The 24,264-nt window shown below is 37.0% G+C and overlaps 1 protein-coding gene and 1 long non-coding RNA gene across 15 annotated transcripts in view; one reads left to right on the top strand and one right to left on the bottom strand.

The window, feature by feature from the left end:
- The window catches only part of LOC119155627, a 14,914-nt gene extending 4,533 nt beyond the window's left edge, over positions 1-10,381 (bottom strand). The window contains exons 1-2 of the long non-coding RNA XR_005106774.1: positions 8,917-10,381; positions 3,305-3,316 (exon numbers count right to left, since the gene is read on the bottom strand). This is a non-coding gene — a long non-coding RNA (uncharacterized LOC119155627). The remainder of the gene's footprint in view (positions 1-3,304; positions 3,317-8,916) is intronic.
- The window catches only part of LOC119155625 (SSX family member 2 interacting protein), a 26,519-nt gene extending 2,255 nt beyond the window's left edge, over positions 1-24,264 (top strand). For 8 of the 14 annotated variants that reach the window (XM_037404499.1, XM_037404493.1, XM_037404495.1 and 5 more), the window contains exons 2-14: positions 7,225-7,358; positions 8,091-8,257; positions 8,515-8,715; positions 10,359-10,469; positions 11,654-11,789; positions 12,976-13,051; positions 13,126-13,297; positions 16,395-16,542; positions 18,008-18,144; positions 18,564-18,737; positions 20,966-21,077; positions 23,063-23,162; positions 23,382-24,264. In XM_037404499.1, coding sequence (XP_037260396.1) covers positions 7,316-7,358; positions 8,091-8,257; positions 8,515-8,715; positions 10,359-10,469; positions 11,654-11,789; positions 12,976-13,051; positions 13,126-13,297; positions 16,395-16,542; positions 18,008-18,144; positions 18,564-18,737; positions 20,966-21,077; positions 23,063-23,162; positions 23,382-23,463 — 1,659 coding nt within the window. In that variant the 5' untranslated portion in view covers positions 7,225-7,315 and the 3' untranslated portion in view covers positions 23,464-24,264. Of the gene's footprint in view, positions 1-22; positions 127-3,827; positions 3,929-7,224; positions 7,359-8,090; positions 8,258-8,514; positions 8,716-10,358; positions 10,470-11,653; positions 11,790-12,975; positions 13,052-13,125; positions 13,298-16,394; positions 16,543-18,007; positions 18,145-18,563; positions 18,738-20,965; positions 21,078-23,062; positions 23,163-23,381 lie in introns of those variants that run through there. The other 6 variants (XM_037404490.1, XM_037404488.1, XM_037404487.1 and 3 more) reach the window with 5 other exon arrangements.

Raw genomic sequence — 24,264 nt, 5'->3', positions numbered from 1 at the left:
TCTCTTCTGTCCTCCTCACCAGTGTTCTGTTAACTGCCTGTGAGCTGTTATTTCCAGATGACTAATCATAGTGACCCTGGGATCTCTTCCTGCATGATAATACCTAACTAGAGGCTGTTGGTTTAAGTATGTAGCAGAATTGTCTCTTTTCTTTTTTTTTCCGTTGTGTTAGTTTGTCCTCATACTAAGCAAATGGATGACAAAAATCAGTGGCTGAAACTCCATGTTCATAAACACAATTTTCTGCAGTTCTTGCCGTTCAATCTGGGTGTTTATTTTTCTGAATAACTCTGTAGAATACACAGGCTTTCTCACTTAACTCATCACGTTTTTAAATTTATTGAACAACAGAGATGCCTGCACAGACCCATTGAGACCCTAAGTTTTGTATCTTTAGGACTTTCATATGATATACTTTCATATCCTCTCCTCACCCTTTAATTTACTCCCACACTTTGCCCTTCCCCATCTTTAATTGGTCATTAATAAATCCCCTGACATCATAGCTTAAGAGCTTTTGGTATGTAACATGGTGAAAATTTTTCTGGAAATCCAGTTATGCTGTCTTGCCCAGGTATGTTAGCTCATTCCTTCTTCCAGAGCACGAAGGCAGACTTGTTAGTGTTCCTTCCTTCCACAGAAGGCATGCTGAAGCTTCACGAGTCCTGTTTATTTGCAGTTACCAATTCTGCTCTGTGACACTTCTGTGTTGCTCATTAGAAACCTAGAATTTACATGAGAACAGTCTTTGAACTCCCTGGCAGTCTAAAGAAATTAGTTAGTTACCATCTTCCATTTCATGCCTGATTTAACTTGCAGGTTATATGCTACTGAAGCTTGTAAGTCTCATCACTTATGAGATCTGGAATACTAGTTCTGGCTCTAACCAATAAATACTACCAGCCTCAGGATCTAGTAAGGCTGTAGTCTGGTTTTGCTTTTTTCTTTCCTTTAAAATCATCTCCTTGCAGAGACAGCCAAGCTATAAATTTTGGCTAAAGCTGATCTCAGGAAAAGGAGAAGGAACTGCACAAGACTGTTCCTGAGGTTTTCCTCTTGGGTATCTGATGTGGGGATGTTTGGTAGCAGAATGTTCTGCTCCAGCTACATGCATTAAGTAGTTTGTGAATGCAAACAGTGGAATACGATTTTGAATATTAACAAAAATAGTGCTATTGTTTAGTAATAGGAAGATGCTAATGTGAAGATCCAGTGTTAGTTCAAAATGGGGTAGGAATTTGGGAGCCAGATTAAACATTGCCATGTGTTTCAATTTGCAGTGATTGCATTAACAGAATTTCAGTCATCTGTGTATTTAAAAGGTAGAGTTGAATCTTGAGGTAGTAGATCAGATTATTTTCCTTGTAACCTGAGTGTTTGAGGCAAAGACTGTGACAGAACAGTCATCAAATGCTGTATTTTTATCAGATGTGAGAGTATATTCTTGTGTGGCTACACATGTTGAGGAGATAAAATAAGCATATTCTTAAAACTGTTGGTTTTTTTTAGTTTATTTGCTTTTTAAGTAAAAAGGAGAGGAAAAAGGTAGTTGGGATTTTGAGTATGATACGCTCATAATGAAGCAGAGACTTAATATGCACACACTGGGTGGTGATACCAAAAAAAAAAAGAGACCAAACTCTCTAATACCTGGTTTGGAGTGTTAGAAAGCAGGCATTCTTTATTTTTGGTGTTGGATGCGCGGGGGATAAGTTCTGCCCAATGTGCATACCGACTTTGTTCACTGTTTATTTTTATATGGCTGATCTATACATATTAATGACATTTCTGAGAAACTATTAGCATATTCATTACGGTTCCATGAACTACTTAACATATTTACACTCTTGCTACGCATGTGTGGTCTAATGGGTCACGGGCCCTCTGGTTTGGGACATCTTCATCCTCTTCCTCTTCTCGTCCTTTTCATGACCTCTTCTTCTGGCCCTGTTTCAGTGCTTTGGGCTTGTATCTTGGTTTCAGACAGGTTCTTAGCTGCTTAGTAGCTGAACTATACAGTGCAGCGTTCTACTGGTAGTTAAACTAAGTAATACAATGTTGTACAGCTTGGCCATGTCATGGATACGTAGTTGCAACATTTACCCTTAAGCACACTGTTAAAATTCCTCTGGTATCAGTGGTTTGAATTGACTTTTCACCTTACTTTTGACAATACTGAGATGTTTAGCTGGAAATTTGACTTTGCTTAAAGTTCCTGTAGAGTGTGGGTAAGCAGAGGGATTTCACCACCCCCATGTTGCAGTTAATAGAATAACAATTGAAGTGCCCCAGTCTTATAAATGTGGGAGAAAAGATGTGGGATCTGCTTCAATTGTAACTTTAATGATGGCTCTTGAGATATTAAATATAGGTCACTAAAACTGTAATAGATCTTTAGATAAAGAAATTCTTTCAGCTCTCCAGTTATCACTGGATAGCATATGCATATTAGTGATAACTGTAAACTATGTTATTAAAACAGCTGTATAGAGAGAATAAGTGTCAAAACTCTAGGGGGGGGGGAATTCATGGACTCTTGTGGTGATTACAAGAACTAAAACAAGTATATGTTTTACAAATAGATCCCTGATAATGTCATAAACCTACAGTGTCATGGCTGGAGTATACCCTAAATTTGCATAGTCTGTGTCTTTGTGTCTATCTGGATAAAGCCATCTGTGGATTACTAGACGAATGTAAAGGCTCTAAGCACATTCACAGCTCCTTTTGGGACATAATTTTACTAGAAGGAATCATACTACCCTTCAAGTAAAGGCTAACTATGCCCTCCCCGCTGCCGCCCCCCCCTACGGTTTTACAAGTTGAAACACACGTGTGTCACAACCTGGTTTTGAAACTATTTGAAATATACAGAGAAGGAATGTTTATTTGACAATTTCTGGTTGATACTTTTTAAAAACGCTTTCCCAAGACATTGCAGTATTGGGGCAAGTAGAAATTACCTCTCCAAAAACTGCTTTTCCCTATCTTCTCTGCTTGGGGGGTGGAGTTCTGGGTTACTAGATACTGCATTTCCCATTTGTGTTACACCCTGTGTAGGTTAGAGATGACCAGATGGTGTAATATGATCACAGCACAGTGTTCTGACAAGCGATTCTCTTCTGATAGAATGAGTTTTACAAATGCAGTTACAACTACTTCTTTTCAAGTTTAAGCATGATATTTAGAAATTCTAAGTATACTGTGTTGTGTACAACTTATAGTCTTCCTTGTCTGTGATAACTTGTCATGCTGAGACTGCTTGTCATGCTTGAGTTATGATATGGTCTAAGCTCAGGCTTACTTAATCAGATTTCTGTCTTGAATCTTAGCACATTCATTGTCAATCCCTCCCCTGTCCCCCAAAACACAAACCAGTCATTTTAAGAATAGCTGCTTTCAGCTCTCTGGGTTTGTGAAATGTACTATTTTTGATTTTTCATCTAAACTTTTTCTTGAAAAGAAAGAAGTGTTTGTTAGTGAATCATGTAGGAGTTGGTGGAATTATTCCTGTAGACTTTTTGTCAAAAAATTCCCCAGGTGCCTTTCTAAGAATTAAATTATGGTATGTTATTACCATGACAGCTTTTTTAAAGTTCATTGGGTTTTTTTGTACTTCACGTGTTCCAGCAAGCACTTGAATGCTGCAGTTTGATTACTGCTTCCTTGGTATTAATCAAGCTCTCTGTGATTTTTAATGCAAGTAGCTTAGGGTTTTTTTGTTTTGTTTGAGGTTTAGATTTCTATTTGCAGTGAGATGGCTCTGCCATTATGTTCACACATTTGAAATTGGGTCTCAAAGGTTCATTTTTTGACAATCCACCTAGGTCTTGTCTGCTCTGGGAATTTCTCACTTGGAATAGGAAGCGATACTGCCAACTAGCAGAATTACATCTAGCAAGCATTGGGTTGTTACAGTTCTTTGGGGGTAAGTTATCAAACCTGTTGGTGAGGTAACTGCAACAAATCCTGCTGTACAGAGAATGGGCATAGAAGGAAAAATCATTAAGTAGAGCAGTTTTGGCTGTTCAGTGGTTCTTCTCTCTCCACCCTGCAGTCAGTCAGATTTTTGACATTACTATGGGATGCTGGGAAACAGTAGAACTTGAATTACTTTTTTTTTTTTTCCTGTATGGCATGTTTTCCCAGCTGGGGCTTAAGGAGGAGGGAAGAAAAAACCCAACCAAAACCCCACAAAACCTTCTCCCTGCTTTTGTTTGGTGAAAGCCTTTCTGTGTGAACTAGGGTAGTCTGGGTGATCCTTTAAAGTACTTCTCAATCTTACGTAGTATTTTATTATTCTTCTGAAATTACACAAATTACTGCTTAGAAGAGGAAAATGTGTAACTCCTATGTGAATGTTTCCTGTGTTACGGTGGTTCGAGTGTTGTAGTATACTAAAGGTGAAGAGTCCCTTCTGAATATGGTGTATCCAAATTATTTTTTGCGTCCATGCTGTCTTCATCAGGAATGCTCATCTTTAGTTCTTGCATACCTTAGTGAGGCTATATTGAGCTGTTTTGCTCCAGAGGGACTGCCTAGACAGGGAAGGAAATGATCTGATGGGTCTTAATCACTAGGTAGCTTTAGCAATCACTGCTAAGGTCCCGAACTGGCAATAGAAGCCATGTGGGACTGATGAGATGATCTTGGACTAAAGGCTTATAGCATTCCCTTTTGCAGCTGACATGGGATTGTCTTGTTCTGCCCATCTGATTTTAATTCTCAATACAGTATATAAAGATGATTCAAATATAAAATACTGACCACTTTCTGAAATTATTACTGCTTCAAAGCTACTGCACTTGTTTGACCCATAACAAAATAAGATATTTTGGGTTAGTGGTTTAACAGCTGAAGAAAGTTTTTTTGGGTTTGCTGCTTTCCAAACCTTGAAATTACTGAGGGAGGTTTTTAATCTGATGTATTAAACAGCATGCAGTGTACTGCAAGTGGTCGATTTAAGACAAAGTCTCTAAAGCCTTCAAGGTAGATTAATGTAAGAATATAGTTGCATCATCTGGATTTTATTGGACTGCCTATACGTTCTTGCTTTTTCCGTCTTCACTAGACATCCTTTGGAGCCTGGGTTTGTGTTAATTTTCTTTGTGTCTTGTTGGTGTACTAGAAACAGCATGTCACTAGAGAGTAGTCTTGATAAAGCATCTGCATGTGGCTTGCAGGGCTCAGATTTAGAGAATCATTGCATCCCCACACCTGTACTAGTGCTGTTCCTGCTTCTAGCCCAGCGTTGTTTGGGATGATAGATACTGTGTCAGAATAGTATTGTCAGTGTAGAGAGACCTGTGGGTTGGTAATACGATAAATTGAGGGAATTTGGGTGATCAGATCTCTTAATGGGTGTGCAGCCTCTTAGAGAACAAAAGCCAGTTTATTTGAAAGTAATGACATATCTGAAATAAGAGTAGTATTTTTGTGGACTTTCCAACAGTCCTTAATGGAATTTGTGTGTCTTGAGTTTCTTAAATATCTTTTGAAATACCTTACTAGAATGCAAGATTGCAATGCCATTAATGAGAATATACTTGTAGCTTAATTTGCTGCCTTATTTCCTTATGTTTGCAGATTTCTCTATCTGATAGATCCAACAAATTAACATGTAAGAAGTGTGTCCTCTTAATCCTTAGTCTTGACTTTGAATTCCATTTTTAAAAGCACAGTTATTTTGGATGGGTGGAAAAAATTGCCTTGCAGATTTCTACTATGAAGTCATTTCTTGTCTTTAGAATCTGAACCTTCACCCTATTTGTTTGTGGACATGTTGGCTTTATTGGGGGTGAGCAGTAAAATATGCATAAATGAATATGGGCTAAGAGGAAGCAGGAAAACCCATTTCTTAAACAAGAACAGCCACTAGACTTGATGCCTTACATGTACTTTCTGATACGTTATCTCAGTTGTAGGGCCTTCAAGTTATCTGAGGAATAACTGTTTTCCTTTTTTCAAATTTATGAACCTGGAGAAATATTCATCCAGGTGGATATTTTATTTTCTAGTGCTGAGCATTCTGTGACATGGCTGTGTACCAGTATGATACTTTAAAAACTTGGTGTTACTTTGGACACAGTGTTCTGTGTTGAAATGCTACTGAGAACACAGACAGTAAGAATCTTTAAGAGACCTTACGGATAACACAGCACGCTTTTCCTGGCTCTTCTTTGTTTCCCCACAAATGACAGTTTTCTCTATAGTGATAAAAATACAGGAGTTTAGTGTCAGAAATTTAGAAGTTGCTTGCCCAGAGTGTGTTTACTGGGATATTAACCAGGGGTTAGGGGAAAACATCCCTGTGCTCTACAAGTCTACGGAGTCCATCTAAAACTGACTTGAGGTTTTGTTCCAAGGTGTTAATTGAAAAAAGGGGGCCGCCTTTCCTGTCAGGAGGAAAGTTTGTTTCCCTGAAGTATCATTGTTCAAATGATGGCTGATGGGTTGCACTGTCTGAATCTTAAACATCCAAGCTGGATTTTAAGTTTCCAGCAGTGTGGTAACTCTAATGCTATTATGTGCTTTCTTACTGTGTGGTAGAGATAAGGTGAGGGGACAGTTTCTTCTTTCTTATGAGTGTGTGACTTTCCTTTGGTTTCTAGAGGGCTGGTGCTGTACTGGGTGGCTGTGTGGGGTAAAGCTTCTGCTGTTTGCTTTCTTCAACAATCTTAGAAATTCTGTAAAGCAAGCAACTTGCCAGGGAAAGGTACTATAGCTAAAGGTATAAGTTAAACTTAAATAGTTAAACATTCAGAAGTTCCTTTGTCCTCTCTCTGCCAATATACCTCCTCTACAGCCTTTTTTTATCCTTCTTTTTAATAATCCCACTCAGATTCATGTTAAAACTTCACATATGTTTACCTTAACAAAATTGCTTCCTGGTCATATGGCAGGAAAATACTTAATATTTGGCTTGCTGTTTTCTCTAATGTATGTTATCTGCAGTGTGAGTCTTCATTATTTTCATGTGTGCATGGCATTTTGGCTTTAGTTAATGGTTTACAAGACTTAGTTAAGTTTAAGGTTAACTGAATATAGACAGATGCATTATTTTTACAGAGTAATATTTGCTGTGCTTACTGTGTTCCAAATACTGTGTAAAGAAGTAGAAGAATTTCATGTGGCTTAAGTCCAATAGTTGCTCTCCTATGACTGGTTTAATCTTTTAGCTGTATTAGCCGCTATTGTTAATCTAAAATGCTCTTCCTATTTTAGGAGATGCCTACGTAACATACGTTGCCAGCAATTATACTAAATACTTCACTGCTGAACCAGTTGCTCAGGTACCCTGCCTGTCTTTGTTGCTATGGGAGATTGGAAGACTATTACTGTGCCAGTGCTGTCATCAGGTAAGCTGGTAATATTTGTAATTTAGTGGATTTGTTAATTTTTCCAGTAATAGCTGCTAAAGAGAGATTGGACTTCTGTGCATGACACTTGAGTAGTTAAGCAGAATGTTAAGTAATAGGTAGTACTTAAAGTGCTTTTTTAGATTGAGTGATTACAGAAATGCTACTGTAAAATACTGTCTTTTCACATATATATAAAGGATCCAAGTCTTTTCAGTCATGCTTTTTTAAATTGCATCTTTTAGGATATCTTTCAGGGGTTTCTTTACTTGTTCTGTATTATTTTGCCTTATTTTTTACAAGTTTATTAAAGGAGTAAATATCTTGCCTAATTCTGTCTAGTGGAAGAGTAAATTACAGTATACTTAATATGAGTAAGGATATTACACATTCTACAAAAATTCTCGCCAAATACATAGTTTGTGTACTTGTGTAAAAAAAAAAATTCCTGTTGTAGCAAGCCAATTGGGTAGAAAGTTTGGCCAGTGTTTTCTTGGCAGATGAGTAAAATTTGAAAGATATAATACCTTAATGTTATAGAGTCTTTAAATCTTCAGTGGAAGCTTATCATCTTTTTATTGTGAATTGCTTAGAATTTCACCTAGAATGACATTAAGTGCTAGGATTGTAAACTTCTGTAAGTAATAATGTAATAGGGATTTGATTTTTTTGGTATGTGATGTGTCCTAAAGTACTAACTCTGACTTGTTTCTTGATGTTTTTAACTTTTAGATAGCAAAAATATTTTTCAATATACCTCAGAAAAAAAGATATCTTGCCCAAGCATGAACTCACAAGTGCTATGCTTGCCACTGCCTTCATCTAAAAGCATGCACAGCTTTTATAGTGCCTTCTGCACAGAAGAGAATATTGAACAGAGTATATCCTATCTCAATAGGGTAAGCCAAATTTTCTTGTTTATTGGAGGTTGTGTGAAGGGGACATTAAATCAGTTGTGGTAGTAAAGATTCACTGGATTAAGAAGGCTTCTTTCTCAATGCTTAGAAGTCAAAGTTGGTGGGGAGTAGGATTATTCTCCCTCTTTCCCCTTCCCCCCCCCTCCCCCAGGATTTCACCAGATATTGTTTCTCTCTTTTGGAGAACTGTGAGAGATTGATCCAGTTATTTATTTCCATCCCACCTTGTCTTTTACCAGGAATTGACAACATTGGGCTTTCCTTCTATTTATGCCGAGTCCAAAGGAAAAGAATTAAATTTAATATCTATCATAAATTGCATGAATGAATTGCTTGTACTGCAGCACAAGAACCTTCGAGCTCAGGAAGAAGTAGAAATGCAGCATCTGAAACTGGGTAGTGATATGGATCACTTACAGAACTGCTATACTAAACTAAAGGTAGAAAACGAGATAAATCCACCGATATTATGCAGCACTTATGTTTAACAGATACTGTACATTCTTAACAGTGACTGGTTTTGCCTTTCTCCCCAGTACTAATCTGCAGTTGTTTATGTGTATTTTGGGGTATATTTTGAAGTCTTTTTTTTTTCCAGTTGAAAATTCCTTAAAGTCAACAAAATATGAGTTAATGAGAACTGAAAATTTATTTAGAATTATGGCCTTGTCAATCAAGGAAGTGAAGACTGTTTGGATTGGAAGTGTTAATGCATGCTGTGGGTAAAAATGTTAAATGCTTCAGTTCGTATCCTTCAGTATCACTTAAAACGATATGTCCAGCTCTAAAAGATAAATTCACAATGTAATTGTAACCAGTAAAAGTGTAGGTAGTATTTCTAGTGTGTGTTACAGGGGGGTTATCGGTCTTTCTTTGTATATGTAGCTTTTTCCTTTTTTTTGTTGTATTCCTTGGATAGCTGATGACAAAGTCTTCTTGCTCAGAAGCTAGTGTCAAACCTGAAGTTATAAGCTTCATTTTATCACAAAGCCAATCACTGGAGTAGCTGATACATTGGAAGTTCAGTCTATGCTACTTCATGGGTACCTGTATGTGCAGTCATATTAGTGTCTCTGCCTTTCTGTCAAGAAAAAAACTCAGTGTGTGATTTGGGGCCTTTTAGGCTTGCTCTTTGCTAGCGTTGGTCAGCACTATCTCCTTGACAAATACTGCTGTAGATGATGAAAATAATAGTACTCCCGCTGATATTGCATTCATTTTTATGCAAACATTAAATATTAGTTCCAGAACACCCCAATTACTTTGCCTAGACAAATGGCTTTAAAGTGAGGGGGGGTGGTGGTAGAAAACTTTTTAGTACTACTTCAATCCCAGGGTATTTAATTTAGCTTGTAAGGTTTATAGTGTACATTCTTTCAGATACCATGCAGTAATCCTCTTGCCTTCCACTAATGTGTTACCTATATTTCGATGTGGTTTGCTTAGTTCTTGTTGCTTAAATATCTCTGCATACTTGTAGCTTTCTGCATGTGAAGAAAAAGAGTTTGTATGTAGTGTTTGGCTCTGTTTGTGAAAATATTTCTAAAAGGCTAGTTTTGCACAACTTGTTAGAATGAGATCACCTGCCTAATATTGTATTACATTAATGTATACATTAAATATCCTGTTTGCTTTGGTATGGTCGCAGTCTGCATATCTCTTTTAATTGTTCCCTTCATTATCTAACAAACATTCCAGTGAAACTGTAGTCCCAAATTCATACAGTTTGCTTAGTATATACCTCATTCTCACAGTATAGATATACTTACAGAATCCTGACTTACTGAAAAAGTAACAACTGCATAGGATAACATCTGTTAAATAGCAAGCCAAATATTTGTTTCCTGTACTGTAGAATCATATTTCTTGCTCAAGAAAATAGAATTAACTTGTCATTGAGAATGCAAGATCATCCCCCAAACATCAGATTAAATACATAGGCGAACTTACCTCAAGTGAGGTGGCTTAGTAGTTTGGTTTGGGTGGTCTGGTGGTTTGGTTTGTTGTTGCTGGGTTTTGGTTTTTTTTTTTCATCCTTTGCTATTAATTCTTAATGATACTGAATTATCAACACTCTTTCTAGGAACAGCTGGAATCATCTAAAAGGGAAATAGTTGGACTTCAGGAAAGAGACAGACAACTGCAAAGCAAGAACCGAAATTTGCACCAGTTACTTAAAAATGAAAAGGATGAAGTGAGTTGTTGTGTACATTAACACAAGTCATCACACAGATATTCAATCTATGTTTTTTGTAAGAAGTCTTGCAATTATTCACTTAAGATGCTTTCTTGTTGGTAAATGTCTTTCACCGCAGTGAAACTGAAATGTTATATATGGACAAATAGGTTCTGTAAGGGATGGGTCCAAGTTATAACAGTACTAGAGAGTACTGCAGAAATGCACATGTGCAGCTTTCTGAGGCTTTCTGTACTTTTGAGCATAGCGTTATCTCCGAATATTTTAAAATACCAAAAAATGGGAGGGAGCAATAGGATTCAGTTAATTCCTCAAATGTTGGCATATAGGAACTTTCTCTTTTGTTTATACTGTAGAGGGGAGCAAAAGACCCAAAAGAAGGTAGGTAAGGGGAAACTCAGCCCAAAAGCACAGTCTCATTAAACTTGGGAGTCTTGGAAGAACGAAGATCAGAAAACACTTTGAAATCCAAGACACTGTTCAATTTGGGTTTTGTTTCCAGTGTGTGCCTTCCCCAACACTGTATGTTACATAACTCCTAAGTTTCTGTGAGTGTTCTTGTGTTCATAGACAACTTTATGAATATGTTTATCACGGCACTATCCCTATATGGTGAGCATCCTAAAGTTCCAGCTTGAAATATTGAATGTACTGTATGTTTGTTAGGTTTTTTGAATTGTCAGTTTAACCTTAAAAACAACCCCAGGTATTGATAGTACAGGCCAAGTATGTGCTTTATGGTAAGTTTTAATGTTCTTTTAGGCCAAACGGAATAATCTGTCTTCCAGCATCCTCCTGTCCAAAAGAGTGTGGTTTTTTTTTAGTGTAAACCTAACAAGCATACTTTAGAATTAAAGTGCATCCTGAACATTAGTAATTGAAAGCAAAAAAGATATCTTTCTCAACCTCCTTCAAATACCTTTATTGAACAAGGTAATGTGAATTACCAGAACATGAGTTCAGAGGAGCTAGTGTTAAATGTTGCTTATGATGTTGGTTTCTTCAGAGAAGAAACTAAATCCCCACAGACTGGGAGACTTCTCCCAATTTCTCTTGTCACTTCCTTTCACCAAAAGTACAGTTTAATAGAAGTGTCATTTTGCTTCACGTTTTTTGGCTTTCTGAAAAGATTTGTGTGTATGTTTGTTGAAGAAGCATGGTTTTTGTGGGGTTGCTTTTAGGTACAGAAGCTACAGAACATAATTTCAAGTAGAGCTACACAGTACAATCATGATATGAAGAGGAAAGAGAGAGAGTATAACAAATTAAAGGAACGTTTACATCAATTAGTCATGAACAAAAAGGACAAAAAGATAAGTAAGTTGCTCTGAATTTTACTGTAGAAGAGTGGTGTATTCTATATGTTAAAAATGCTTAAATCCTGGTTCTGGCCATCTTTAATATGGCCCTGCTGTAGATTTTTTTTTTTTTCAGATGTTAGTGTGTTATGTAAGATGTAGTATTTCATGTCAGCTGACTGTGTAAGGCTAAAACTTTTATATTGTTTTCCATAAGATTGTTCTCCAAGCACAAAGAAATTAGTATCTCTAGTAAATGATTTTTTTTTTTCTTTTACTAGAGAGAATTATTCAGAATCTATTCCTAAGGTAGAGCTGTCACTCCTCTACTTTCTGGCTGCTGCTACCATCGTATGACTTTGGGTAGTGGCATAAACACTATTATGCCCCCCAGCTGCAGTCAGGAAGGAACACTGCATAAGCTCTTTCTTTGAGATACTGTAGACTATTTGTGTTAACAAGGGATGAGAAATTGTAGAGAAGTAACACAAGGTAGACATAGTATCTAGTGCTATGTAAAAATGAGGAAGAAATTGCCTTTATCATATGAGTACTCATATGTTGAACACAATTTTTGGGAGGCACAAGACATTCATGAGTGCTGTTTAAAGTATAGCTTTTTGTGGTGTGTTGCTGGAAACAAGTATCAGTGTTAAGTAAACAAAAATATCTGCTCCTTTTGGTTCACCTATCTGACCTTAGAGTATTTATATTGTTTATCTCCAGTGGAAGGTGAGTCCTGCTCTTCCTCTTTTATCCCTCTTGCCACTGCCAAAACCCTCAGCTGTTTGCCAGCATGTAGTGCATAGTGCTTGTGAAGCATCAGGAAGCTGCTTAATCTAAACTGGAGATAAAACTGGCATTATTGCCAGAAGAGAGGTTAGAGTTGACACAACAGCGATGTAAAGGTTGAAATAGGGATGGTGGTGTCATTAAGAAATGTATTAAAAAAAAAAAAAGATAGGGTGAGAATAAATCCCTCTGAGTTTCCAAATACAAATTATTTTCTTTCTTTGACTATCTTATTCTTACTTTGAGCAGAGAAATGTGGTTTCATATGGGTCTGAAGACTGAGGGAGATACTTGGGTAATGTGGTCTCTTGACAATAGTTACGTGTAAATACAAATATTTAAATGCAGTGTCATCTAAATATTCATATGTTTGCATGTCGTTTCACGCTTTGAAATATCCTTTTTGTTTGTAGCTATGGAAGTGCTAAATTATGTTGGTAGAGCTGATGGGAAGAGAAGTGCATGGAGGACTGATAAGACAGATGCCAGGTAGTTGTCTCAGAACATTAATTGAAGCATATATTACACCTGTTATGTTGTTACTCTAAGACTTCCTCTTCCAGAAATGAAGAGGAGATGTACAAAGTTCTATTAAGTGATTATGAACAACGCCAAAAACAGCTTTTGATGGAAAATGCTGAGCTGAAAAAAGTTCTTCAGCAGATGAAGAAAGAGATTATTTCACTTCTCCCACCACAGAAACAGAAACCTAAAGAAAGGTCTGAAGATGGGCCAGTAAGTATTCAGTTAAAATTAAATCTGAATGGTAGTTTAGTGCTGGAGTAATCTGATAATTTTAAAAAAGTAAACTTTTGAGACTTGCAGTGGATTGCACATCCTGTGCTGTGCTTGAAATTCCTCCATGTTTAAATGTTCTACTGTCTGAACAATACCCAGTGTATTCTTCCCAGTCAGTTAATGGAAAGCTTGAAAGTATACTTTGAATTAATTTAAAATGCATTAGCTACACTTGTAACTTCACATAATGATGCAGTTAATAGGGAAGGCAGATAAAATCCAAAGGTGTTGATGCTAGTTTTCAAGGTGCTTATGCAAATAAATTGGGCTTTCTATAGAGTCTGTGAGGGTGGAGAAAATATAATTAAGGTGTGCTCCTATAGTATGTGGCTTAGAGTAGCTCTTAATTCCTTTTACAGAGCTGCTGGTATGTTCCAGGAAGAAGTTTGATTTCAAAAGTAAAATGGTTTGTGGGTGTCTGATTCCACATTTAAAATATTTCTTTGTTTACACAGGCTATTTTATTTTCATGGAACAGTAGACTGCACATTCACTGTTTATCAGAGTTTGTTTATTATGATGATTCCCAGCTAGAGTTGCAGCTCTGTTTTGATATCGGAGTGAAGTGGGGAGTAACCTAAAAAGTTTGCTGAGCTTTTGCTTAGCAATGGGAGAAAAAAGTGTCCCTGGGCGTAAGAAAGTTGAAATACAGAAAAATGTGCATAAAGGCTAGATTCCAGGGATTATTCAAGATTGATGGCGTAGTAGTAATAGGCTATTAAGACAATATGGGTAGTCCACAGAACAAAGTATGAAACATTTTTATTACAGTAAATGGTACAGGTTGGTACATAAGAATATGTGTAGATGGAGTCTTCCAGAGCGTGCCAATTCGGTGGAATCTAGTACTTGCCATTTCAGAAGGTCCGCTGTCCTGCTCAAGTGCTGTACTATGTCCTTTATTTCTGAGCAATCTCAGGTGCATTTGTCAAGCCCCAGAATGTGCTGTGAAGAAAAGCTCTAGGCTTTCTGGCCAATTCTTTGTAAGATGTGAATAAACTTTTCTCAATGTCACTGGATGACCTGCCCCCTATACCACACAGAGTGACTCTCATATGTATTTGGTGAAGCAGTCAGTAATGTGCAATGTGTTAATCTTTACCTCAAAAGTTCATCATGCAGATAATCGGTAGATCTAATTATTACTCCAGTTCAGCAATAAGAAGTGATCTTCAGTCATGGGTGTTGGGTATAATTTATACTAGAAAATAAGTGGTCCTTCTGCTTTTAGGATTCCAATGAGGCCAGGAGGGCTTGGCACAAACTTCAGTACATTGGTGAAAATTCAGCTGTGGGAATGGGCTCTTTGTAAACATTTGAACGAACTTGAGGAAAAACTGGGACCTGGTGCTCTGAAATACACTGTTCTTGGGTGATTAAACAAGTATTTAACTGTTGTAGCATTAATAGACTAATAAAAAAAATATTAAAAGCCTGTACTGAAACTTCTGTTTGGTTCTCTTGTAATAGTACCAATTAAGCAGAGCAACTAATTACTACACAGTAATTTCTATTAGCAGAATAATAATAGAAGCACTTATTAGATGCAAGTCTTCAGTTATTTCAGCAGGGGTGTGGGGGTTTTTGGTGGTTTGTTTTTTTCTGGATGTTCTTCCATTTAATCTAAAAAAATCAATTTCATGGCACTATAAAACTGGGGACAGTTTTTTTATCATTATAGGTATACTGCTCAGTTTTTTCCACATTTGTCAAATATAAAAAGGAAGAATACTGACAAAAATTGTGGTTTTGCAGAAATTATGTTGTGGGACAGACTAAGTTTTAAATACATAAGTTTTACATGGATTAGTTTTGTTTAGCAGTACTAGTTTGCTTTGTGAATATCTAAAACATTGCATCCGATAGTTCATGCTTGTTTGTGGCCCTTTTAACATTTTGGCCTGAAGCGTGAATTCTTACTGAATCCCTTGTAGAATAAAAAAACACCCAAACACTGCATTTCTACTTAGAAATGTGAATTCAAAGTATGTGTTTCCTTCTAAGAATCAATATGGAGGTTGGCAGCTAGTGATGTATACATACCATTTATTATTTTCCTTCCCATTACAAAATAACAGCCATGAAACCAGCCAGACTGTCATAATACAGTACTATCCAGAGGCCTACTCCAGACTGGGCTTTCATTGCATTAGCATATATAAATATAAGTAAAGGAATAAGATGTTTTTTGTGAACTGACATAACTCTTAAGCTGACCAACCACAAAAACCCCAACCCAAAAAACCCGGGCTTGTTCTCTATATTTGTTTTTCTCCTCAAGATCTCCTGTGATCCATGTGTAAGTGATTTACTTGCCTTTTGAAGTTCTTGATTTTATACTTCCCATCCTATTTATCTTATCTACTTGTAAATAAAGGGGATTATATAGAATGGTTTAGATGCTTGAGAAGTGAAGTGTTCATGCCAGGTATTCAAACAGCTATGGCTTGTCAGTTTAAATCTGCTGAACTGTCTTGGCCTAGTCTTCTATCATTTAGACTTGCATCTTAGCTAGTCAAGATGGCTTTTGGGTTTGATATTTGAACTGTAGTGTAAAATGCAAGGGGGAGAGGGAGGTGCTAGTTCCACTCAACCTTCAATGTGTTGTGAGTGTGGTTGTCTTTATCAGGGAGGAAAAAAAGCGGGGACAAATCAATGCTCAACAGGAGAAAATCTTTGTCTTACATCCTGTTGGTGCCGTGTAGTGGGTTTATGGACAGCTACCACTTAAGTTTGACAGTGGAGGTCAGCAGTCTGAACTTATCTAGCTTGAAGATGTGTGAGTCGGTCTTGCTAGTTGATAGCCCTCAAAACCCACCACAGAGAGAGTGTAACAGGTCACTTCTGTCTCTTCAACATGATGCTGTCAGGGAACTGAACTCCCTGACAGTCAGATTTCCCTGGATGGAAAAATCTTTACTGTACATAAGCATTTTTCTTCTCTTCAGTATATTAAAGCCATGTAAATATTTAAATAAATGTGTGTATTTGGAGTGGTGGAGTGATTTGGAGCTGCTTGTTTCTGCTTCAACAGGTGCTGTCAGATCTGGAGGAAGATATTGGAGAGTTAAAAGAGAATATGTGGGAACTGTCCTGTGAAACTGTCAGAGAGCAGCTTACCAACAGCATTAGAAAACAATGGAGAATGCTGAAAAATCATGTTGAAAAGCTGGATAACCAAGGTGATGTTTAACTGGATTACATGTACATATAAAATGCTACTGATGCCATTTGGTATTGCCCTCTTAAGACTTACTTTACTGACCATTGAAGCTAAAAGGAATTGTGACCTGGTAGACTTTTTCAGAAAGGGCATTTTCCTGTGTGAGTTTTAATTGTAGGTAGTTAAGGAAGAAATGGCATATCAAGCCTGATATCATGGGAAAAGGACATGATTATAACTTGACACAGTAAACAGCAACTTTCTGAAGAAATAATTTTTCTTTTGAAAGTATATGCCTCTAATGTTTGTTGCATTTCACCACCTTTTTAGGATGTTCAAGTAATGCAGTTGTAATGATCTGAGGTAATCAGATGCAAAATATGTAAATCCCTTTCAAGCATCTAGGCTTGCCCCATCCATACCTCTGAGGCTGCTTGTGGCATTCTGAAGTGAACTGGCTGATGGTATGGTGCTGGGCTGTTCTCATTTCCAGCTGTTAAACAGCATTAAAAGATGGCTAAAAATACATAAAATTCTTTCCTAGTATTATCTTCCCATGCAAGCAAATGTTCTTGCTACCACAAGGATATTTGCAGTCAAGAATAAGACTGAGGAGGTCACACATGCAATTGCAAATAAAAGAGCAGACGGTCTATGAGAATGTTTATACCATAGAAAAGATTTTTAAGAACACTAGTTCTGAGTATTGCTTGATTTGATGTAACTAACTGAAAAAAAACCAGTTGTAAAAATCAGGAAAAATGTTCCAAGTATTTGCTGTTTTCTTGGAGCCACCTTTTTGGGCTTTGGAGTTAGAGATGGCCATAGTCTAGTCCTTTAGGATTCAATTAATGTTCAAGAAACGGCATCAGGGGATAAAAACTTGTCTTATTAATCACTGTGATAGCTATGCGTGGAATTAAATAAAGCAGTATGTAATTACACAAAATACACTTTATTCCTCTCTAATTCATTCCCTTACTGGGATGGAAATATGCACACAATGTTTGCTAGCTCTGTTTGTCCTTCGCAGGACTCAAAGGAAGAGATTTCTTTTTATATCTGTGACAAATATAGTTACTGTCATATATTTATGAACACACAAGCCCTTCAAAAATGGGCTCAGAAGAATAGGTTAACAGCATGTCAGTGAAAAGTCTTCAGTTTTATTTTTTTCTTTTAAATACAGCTTAAACAAGTAGGGGGGTTTGTGTGATAATTACTGCAGCACAGATGCTTGATTTACCTTGAGGAATGTGAAACAGCTATGTTTTCATTGCTATTTTTTCTGAACTGGGTTTTGTGCGTAATTACATGCATAGCACCAATTCTGGATCTCATGTCTAAGTGCTTTTCAATCCATTGTGTATGTCTCTGTCAGGATGAAACAAATATGGATGGAAACCTTTCACTGTAGTGGTGAGTCCCTGATGTGAGGAACTTTTTTGTTTAAGTAGGCTTTTTCCTTTTCCTCCCCTCCTTAGTGTCACGTGTACATTCAGGCGCTTTGGATGAAAAAGATGTCATTTCAAGGGAAGACCACGAGCTGGAAACTGAAAAGCTGGAGTTAGAGATTCAGCAATGTAAAGAAATGATCAAAACTCAGCAACAGCTCTTACAGGTAGCAGGCTTTATTTTTTCTCAACTGAATCTAAGCTTTTTTGTGTTTTGTTGTGCCAAGCTTCTCACCTCTGAGCCTTCCTACATTCTTTGATAATGCTGTTTAAATATCTTAATTGTTGTTGTGAGTACAGGTGTGCTGGTGGGTTGTTTAGTAATTCAATGAACTTGTAATCCTGGTAGGAATAATTTTGGGGGATTAAAAAAAGGTGAGGAAGGTAGAGGTCAGCTGCCTGAACAGGGACACTTGCTTGCCATGTGAAACTCTGCCCCCACCAGCCACCAACTTGATACTTACTACATGGTTTCCATATTAAACATATAGAATAATTGTTCTAATAAAACTGAACCTGTGGAAATACTGCATCTCTTAACCATCCCAAATTAATGTTTGTGTCTTTTGTTGCTTTACATGTGCAGCAGCAGCTTATGTCTCCATGTGACGATGACACCACTCTGTTACTACAGGACTGCTATTTGTTGGAAGAAAGAGAGCGTCTTCAGGAAGAATGGAGACTATTCCGAGAACAAAAAAAGAATTTTGAGAAAGAACGAAGAAGTTTCACAGAAGCTGCTATTAGATTAGGACTTGAGGTATCAGGAAAGGGAACTCCTATGAAAGATGAGTTACAATTGTTAAGTAGTTGTACACACTAAAGTGCAGCTGACAAACAATATCTGTTTGCCAACATCTATAGAGGAAGACTATTCCCATACTGCAGAGAATTTACCTTTGGTCATTGCAGATCATTGTTACCATTTAAAAAAGGGGTTTGTGTGTGTTGGAAAATACAGTAGCCACATCTGGAATGGCTGATTTCTTGTTTTAGCTTTTTAAATATTTAAGTACTTCCAAAAATCAGTCCATTTTTTCACTAAATCCTTTATTAGATGTTGCTTAAGTTTGGCTTGCCACAAAAGCAAGACCTATGCAAATTTCAGTCAGACTTCATTGCTGGGTTGCATTATTAAAGGTACTTAATTCCTAAGCTTTCATGAAAACCAGTGACTGTTGCAGAAATCAAAGTAATTGCTGCCTTTCCCTTAGGGTCATTATCTGTTCTGTTCTTACAGTAAAGGTGGCCAGTAAGCACACATACTGGAAGGCAGTCAGAGTAGATGTGTCTGAGTTCTATCATCTGTGTCCTTTGGTCTAGCAACAGTTAGGGCTTAGAACGTGAAGGAGTTTACAAGTTTTGCAGGGAAAGGCGGTCATGATGATGTTGTGGAACTATAGTAGTATATATGGCAGGAAAAAAGCCATTGAATTAAAAAAGAAATGGACTTTAGATTTATTATTCACAGAACTGCTTGCTTTGACATGTGGAGCAGAAAGTTGGAGTGGGATGTGATTTAAAATTTATAAAACTGTGGACTCAATTGGTCAGATGAAAGCAGTACTGCTGTTCACTAAATCTCTCTAGATTAAGACTAGAGGGAGCTCACGGAGAGTGCTTGAAATTACCGCCTTTGCTGGGTATGGTTTAGACTTACTTTATGTATCAGGGAGTTGACATCTGGATTTTGCTGCCACAGGAGATTGTGAAGGCCATCAATCCCAGCAGGTTAAAAAAACAATTGCCGAAGCTCATGGACAACACATCTACAGATGTGGTACTAAAAGCAGGGGACAAGTGTGCCTTCCAACATACCTAATCAAAAGGCTTTTGGGGCTGGAACATCTGAGGGAATGCACTGCAGAAAGTGGCCAGGTTTATGTGATCTCATAAATAGCATCTCTTGTGGCCACTGTTGAAGACAGAATACTGAGCTAGATGGACAACTTGTCTGACTCAAGACAGGTTTTTTTTTATTCTTATGTTGTAAAACTTATTGTAAAGAACATAAAATACTTCGGATTTTACTTGAGATACTGTCACGGCAGTAGTTCACATGGTGACAAATACTGACTCAGACTACTACATACAGATAAGCGGTCTTCAACTTTTCATTTAACTTTATTTGTGTTTTAATGAATTTGTGAATATCATGTTGGACCTGGAATTCAGCTTTGAAAGTCTTGAGTGATAAGTGATAATTGTTTGTCCAGAAATGTATAGGACTACGTTGCAGCATAAGCATAACTATCCATGCTTCTGCTTGTTAAAATGCTTAAGTATGAAAAGAGAAGCAATGCTGTAAGCTTTGTAGATGTGTTTGAAACTGGGCATTGGAGTTCAGCTTGCTCTATTTTCTACTGACACGGTAGAAATAACTTTGTGATGGGGGTGTCCTGCTTCATTGATGGGTTTTGGAGGTGAAGTAGGTTGGTTCCACAGAGCCGTTGGATATTTTGGAGGTTGTCTTTCAGCCATTATTTTCATCATCTGTGCTCAGAGTGATAGGAAAATGAAGCAACCCTTTTCTTTCTGCCCCAGTTTCAGAAGGAAGTAATCAGTGCTATTTTCAACATCACTTTTCAGAGAAGGCTCAGGATTGAGGTTTAAGCAGTAATCCTTACTGGCAGCCACCCAGAAATGGGAGCTGCCTCCAAGAGGTGGTGCTACACTGAGGGGGGAAGGGGAGTTTAGGAGGCAGTGATAAGACACTGTGTCACTAGACTGGAGAACAGTAAAATGAGAAGATTAGTCAGACCTCTGTGAAACAAACCATGATGTTTGGCTTGTGAATAAATAACCTCCTTAGCTAATCCTTGTTGCATCCAAAGCTTGCTCACATGACTGTAATCTTGTGTTAAACTTCTGGCTGTCCTTAATTATGTGGACACGTTACAACTTCTGCGTTCTTAGAATAGCATTACTTTAATGTGGACTAAGCTTGTTCCTGTGGTCGTAAGTGTAAACTGTCATTTCCTTTCCTAGAGAAAGGCATTTGAAGAAGATAGAGGAGCGTGGCTGAAGCAACAGTTCTTAAGTATGTCTACTGATTACAAGCACTCTGAAAACGTGGCAACTCCAAGTGCCTTCCTAGGAAGCAAGTATTTGGTTCAAATTATGTTCTTACATGTTTCCCCTCCCTTTCAGTTAGAATATGCAAATAAGAAAAAAAACCCTTTTAAACCTCCAAATCTTTGCAAGAGAAATTTTATCATATATCTGTATGTCTCTATCTGTCAGGGTAACTGATGGTTCAAGATTTCTTGTTAAAAGAAGGGGATAGTGATAACTCCCTCCCTCACAATAAATGATGTAATCCATTTATATTAAGTGATCTGGTCAATGTTGGGTACCTGACAGCACAGCTGTTAAGAACAGGGAACTTCTAGAATTACTGAAGTAAATTAAATGTGAGCATATTAATTGCCAAGGGAGTTAAGGAAATCATGACCTATGGAGACCTGTCTAGATTAGAAACAAGTTTTGGAAACAAGAACATCATAATGTGGAGATGGCAGCATTAGTTATTTGAGATGAGGTAACATACATACATATTAAGTTAAAAATAATTTGGAAAAAGAAATAGTGAAAAGAGCATAATGAAAACATTTGAGCAATATGCAATTGAATTTTAAAATTCAAATCTTCATAAAGGAAGAATTTCTTCAGAAAAGATAACAAAACTATGGCTGTATGATGTATTTTAAAACATTGTTTTTAATGAAAGTATTTTTTTACTTCCCTCTACAATTCCACCCCACCCCACCCCCCCCCTTTCCAGTTGGAACTTTTATTTCTCATCCCCTCATGCCTGAATATGCATGTGCAGTGTTTTGGTCTTTACCACTGAGTCTTCAATACTTTCTAGGGGAGGGGGGAAGGGATAAGGGAGGAAAAACTAACAGCAATCTCTGTTAAATAGACTCTTGTTGTGGCAGCCAACATTTAAAGATAAATGTGTGAAACACCTGGCAAGTAAAGATAGCTTGAATTTGTATTCTTGTTTAGATAAAGTAGCCTGCCTCATGTTCTGGGTTCTGCTTGTTGCAATTCCTGTAGTGCTTCTGTAAGTAAGAAATTAAATGTTCTTCCACAATAGGAAGACCTTTATTTTTAGGAACAGAACTTAGATTGTTTGGCTGTTGCTCATGAAGAATGACTTGATCTAGTGATCTGTGAGCAACCTGAGATCGGTTTAACATTCATTGTTCACCTAAGCTTTTGATTTGTAATTGCCTTTTTCCAAATTCAAGTGTTTCTGGATGTATTTAAAGCCATTATTTTCTCTTCTAAATGGCATTCTTCTATCTTACATATCCTAATATTAAGCTACTGGATAATAGCAATAAAAACAAATGTCTGCCACACTGAGGATCATACTCAACTTGGATATTACTCTACAGGTTACCGTTAGAATTATCTTAAGGTTAAATTTTCCTTTTTCATGACACTTGTCCAAAATCTTTTAATTCTGTAGTGCGAGGATGAATACTGTACAACACAGAATCATTCTATGTTTTTTTTCCACTTCATATGAAAGATTTGAAATCTACATGTGAGGAATAGTTAGTGGGGGTTGATCTGGCCCTGCCAAGTTTGGCCATGTCTTTCCATTGATTTCAGTGGTGGTTAAGTTCATATAAATGCTAAGGCATCTAACTTACTGCTTTTCATTTTTTCCTGTACTCTGACAAGGTTGTATGTTTCATGTTGATGTTAATTACTGTATATGCATGCTGGAGGAGTTTCTACTAAAGGAATAAAAAGCTTTAATAATTGTAAAGCAAATACTTTACATTTGAGTGACTCTAAACTTGACTTCAACATGACTACTTGCAGCAGTGCTTGTGGATGTAGATACTTCACTTTCAAATTTAGAATCATAATTTTAACCATTACTTCATTCAGTAGTAGTAAGTGTATTTATAAAATGTTACCACAGATCTACAACAATAAGATTTATTATAGACATGCCATAAAATGTTTGGGGTGTTTTTTTTAAAGCAGAAGATATATAGAAGCAAGTCCCTCAAATTTTTTCAGCTGTACTGTAGCTTAACTGATGATGTGTGTCTCTCTCAGGTTCTGACCAAGACAATAGGTTAGTGAAATCTACATCTCAAAGAAAACCTCACTGTATGTTGAGTGGTCCTGTTTCAGCAGAACCTTGCCAGACATCTCGGTATGTTACATATAACAAGTATCAGAAATGATGTTGCAGATAGTTATTTCTATAGTGGTAAACTATATAGAGTACAGAGACTAAGTTATGATAACTTAAAAAGCCTAATCTAAGGCTTATGATTGATATCTAGCAGAACAATATTAGACACACAGTACTGGTTTTATGCTATTTATCTGAAGCACAATTTATTGCTTTGTAACATTCTCTTTTTCCCAGTTCCAGTGCTGCATCAAAAAAACCTGCTGCAGATAGCAAGCCAAATCAGTGGGTGGAAAGCGACAAAGAAGAAGCTGAGTAATGCACAAAGTCGTGGGAAGACTCTGGAGTTGGCACTCTGCTATGTAGAAGCTTGCACATAGAACAACTGCCTTAGACTCCCTAGGGTTGCCTGCTGGGGTTTTTGTTAGAGATTTGTTCATAAATTATTCTAAAGTGAAACAGAATGCTGTGAGTTTGATCATTCTTCTAGAGGATTATGTGGTGATCTGAATTGTGGCGTGTGTGTGTATGTGCGTGCACATGGCTTTTATTTTTTAGACCATTTTTTGCCTCTTTCTTGCAACCCTTGAAAGAAGACAACTTAGAAATATATACAAGCTTTGATATTTTTTCTAGTTACAGAAGCTCTGATTCTGTGAATGAAGCAATGGTCTGAAACTTTGACTGCAATGAGATATTGGATCCTAATGTTACCTTTCATCACAGGCAGAGATAGAGCACTTTTAGAAATTGTTTAATTATTGTAAACATTCATTTGTCTCAAATGTAACTGGCATTAAATCTTTTTTTGCCTCAACTTGAATGTACAGTATACTGTAGATTTTTAACAAAACAGGTTCTATATTTATTGTGTGATTTGAAAATACCTCTTTGATATTTCAGATGACTTAAAGTGCAAAATCTTTATATATTTGTAAATAGGCAAAGTGGTTATGCTGGGAAACCATTAAATGAAACATGTGCATACATAATATTTTACATGGCATTTAAAATTGTTTTATAGTGACACTCAGTTTACAGATGCATTAGAACTTTCAATGGTTCAGTCAGGAACTAAATTATTTCAAATGTGATAAATAAATGTGTAATTCTATTCTAA

This window comes from Falco rusticolus, chromosome 11 (genome assembly GCF_015220075.1).
Source record: "Falco rusticolus isolate bFalRus1 chromosome 11, bFalRus1.pri, whole genome shotgun sequence".
In the NCBI taxonomy this organism is placed as follows: domain Eukaryota; kingdom Metazoa; phylum Chordata; class Aves; order Falconiformes; family Falconidae; genus Falco; species Falco rusticolus.
Note: the sequence above shows the minus strand (reverse complement) of the source record. Positions and strands in the feature narration are given on the sequence as shown.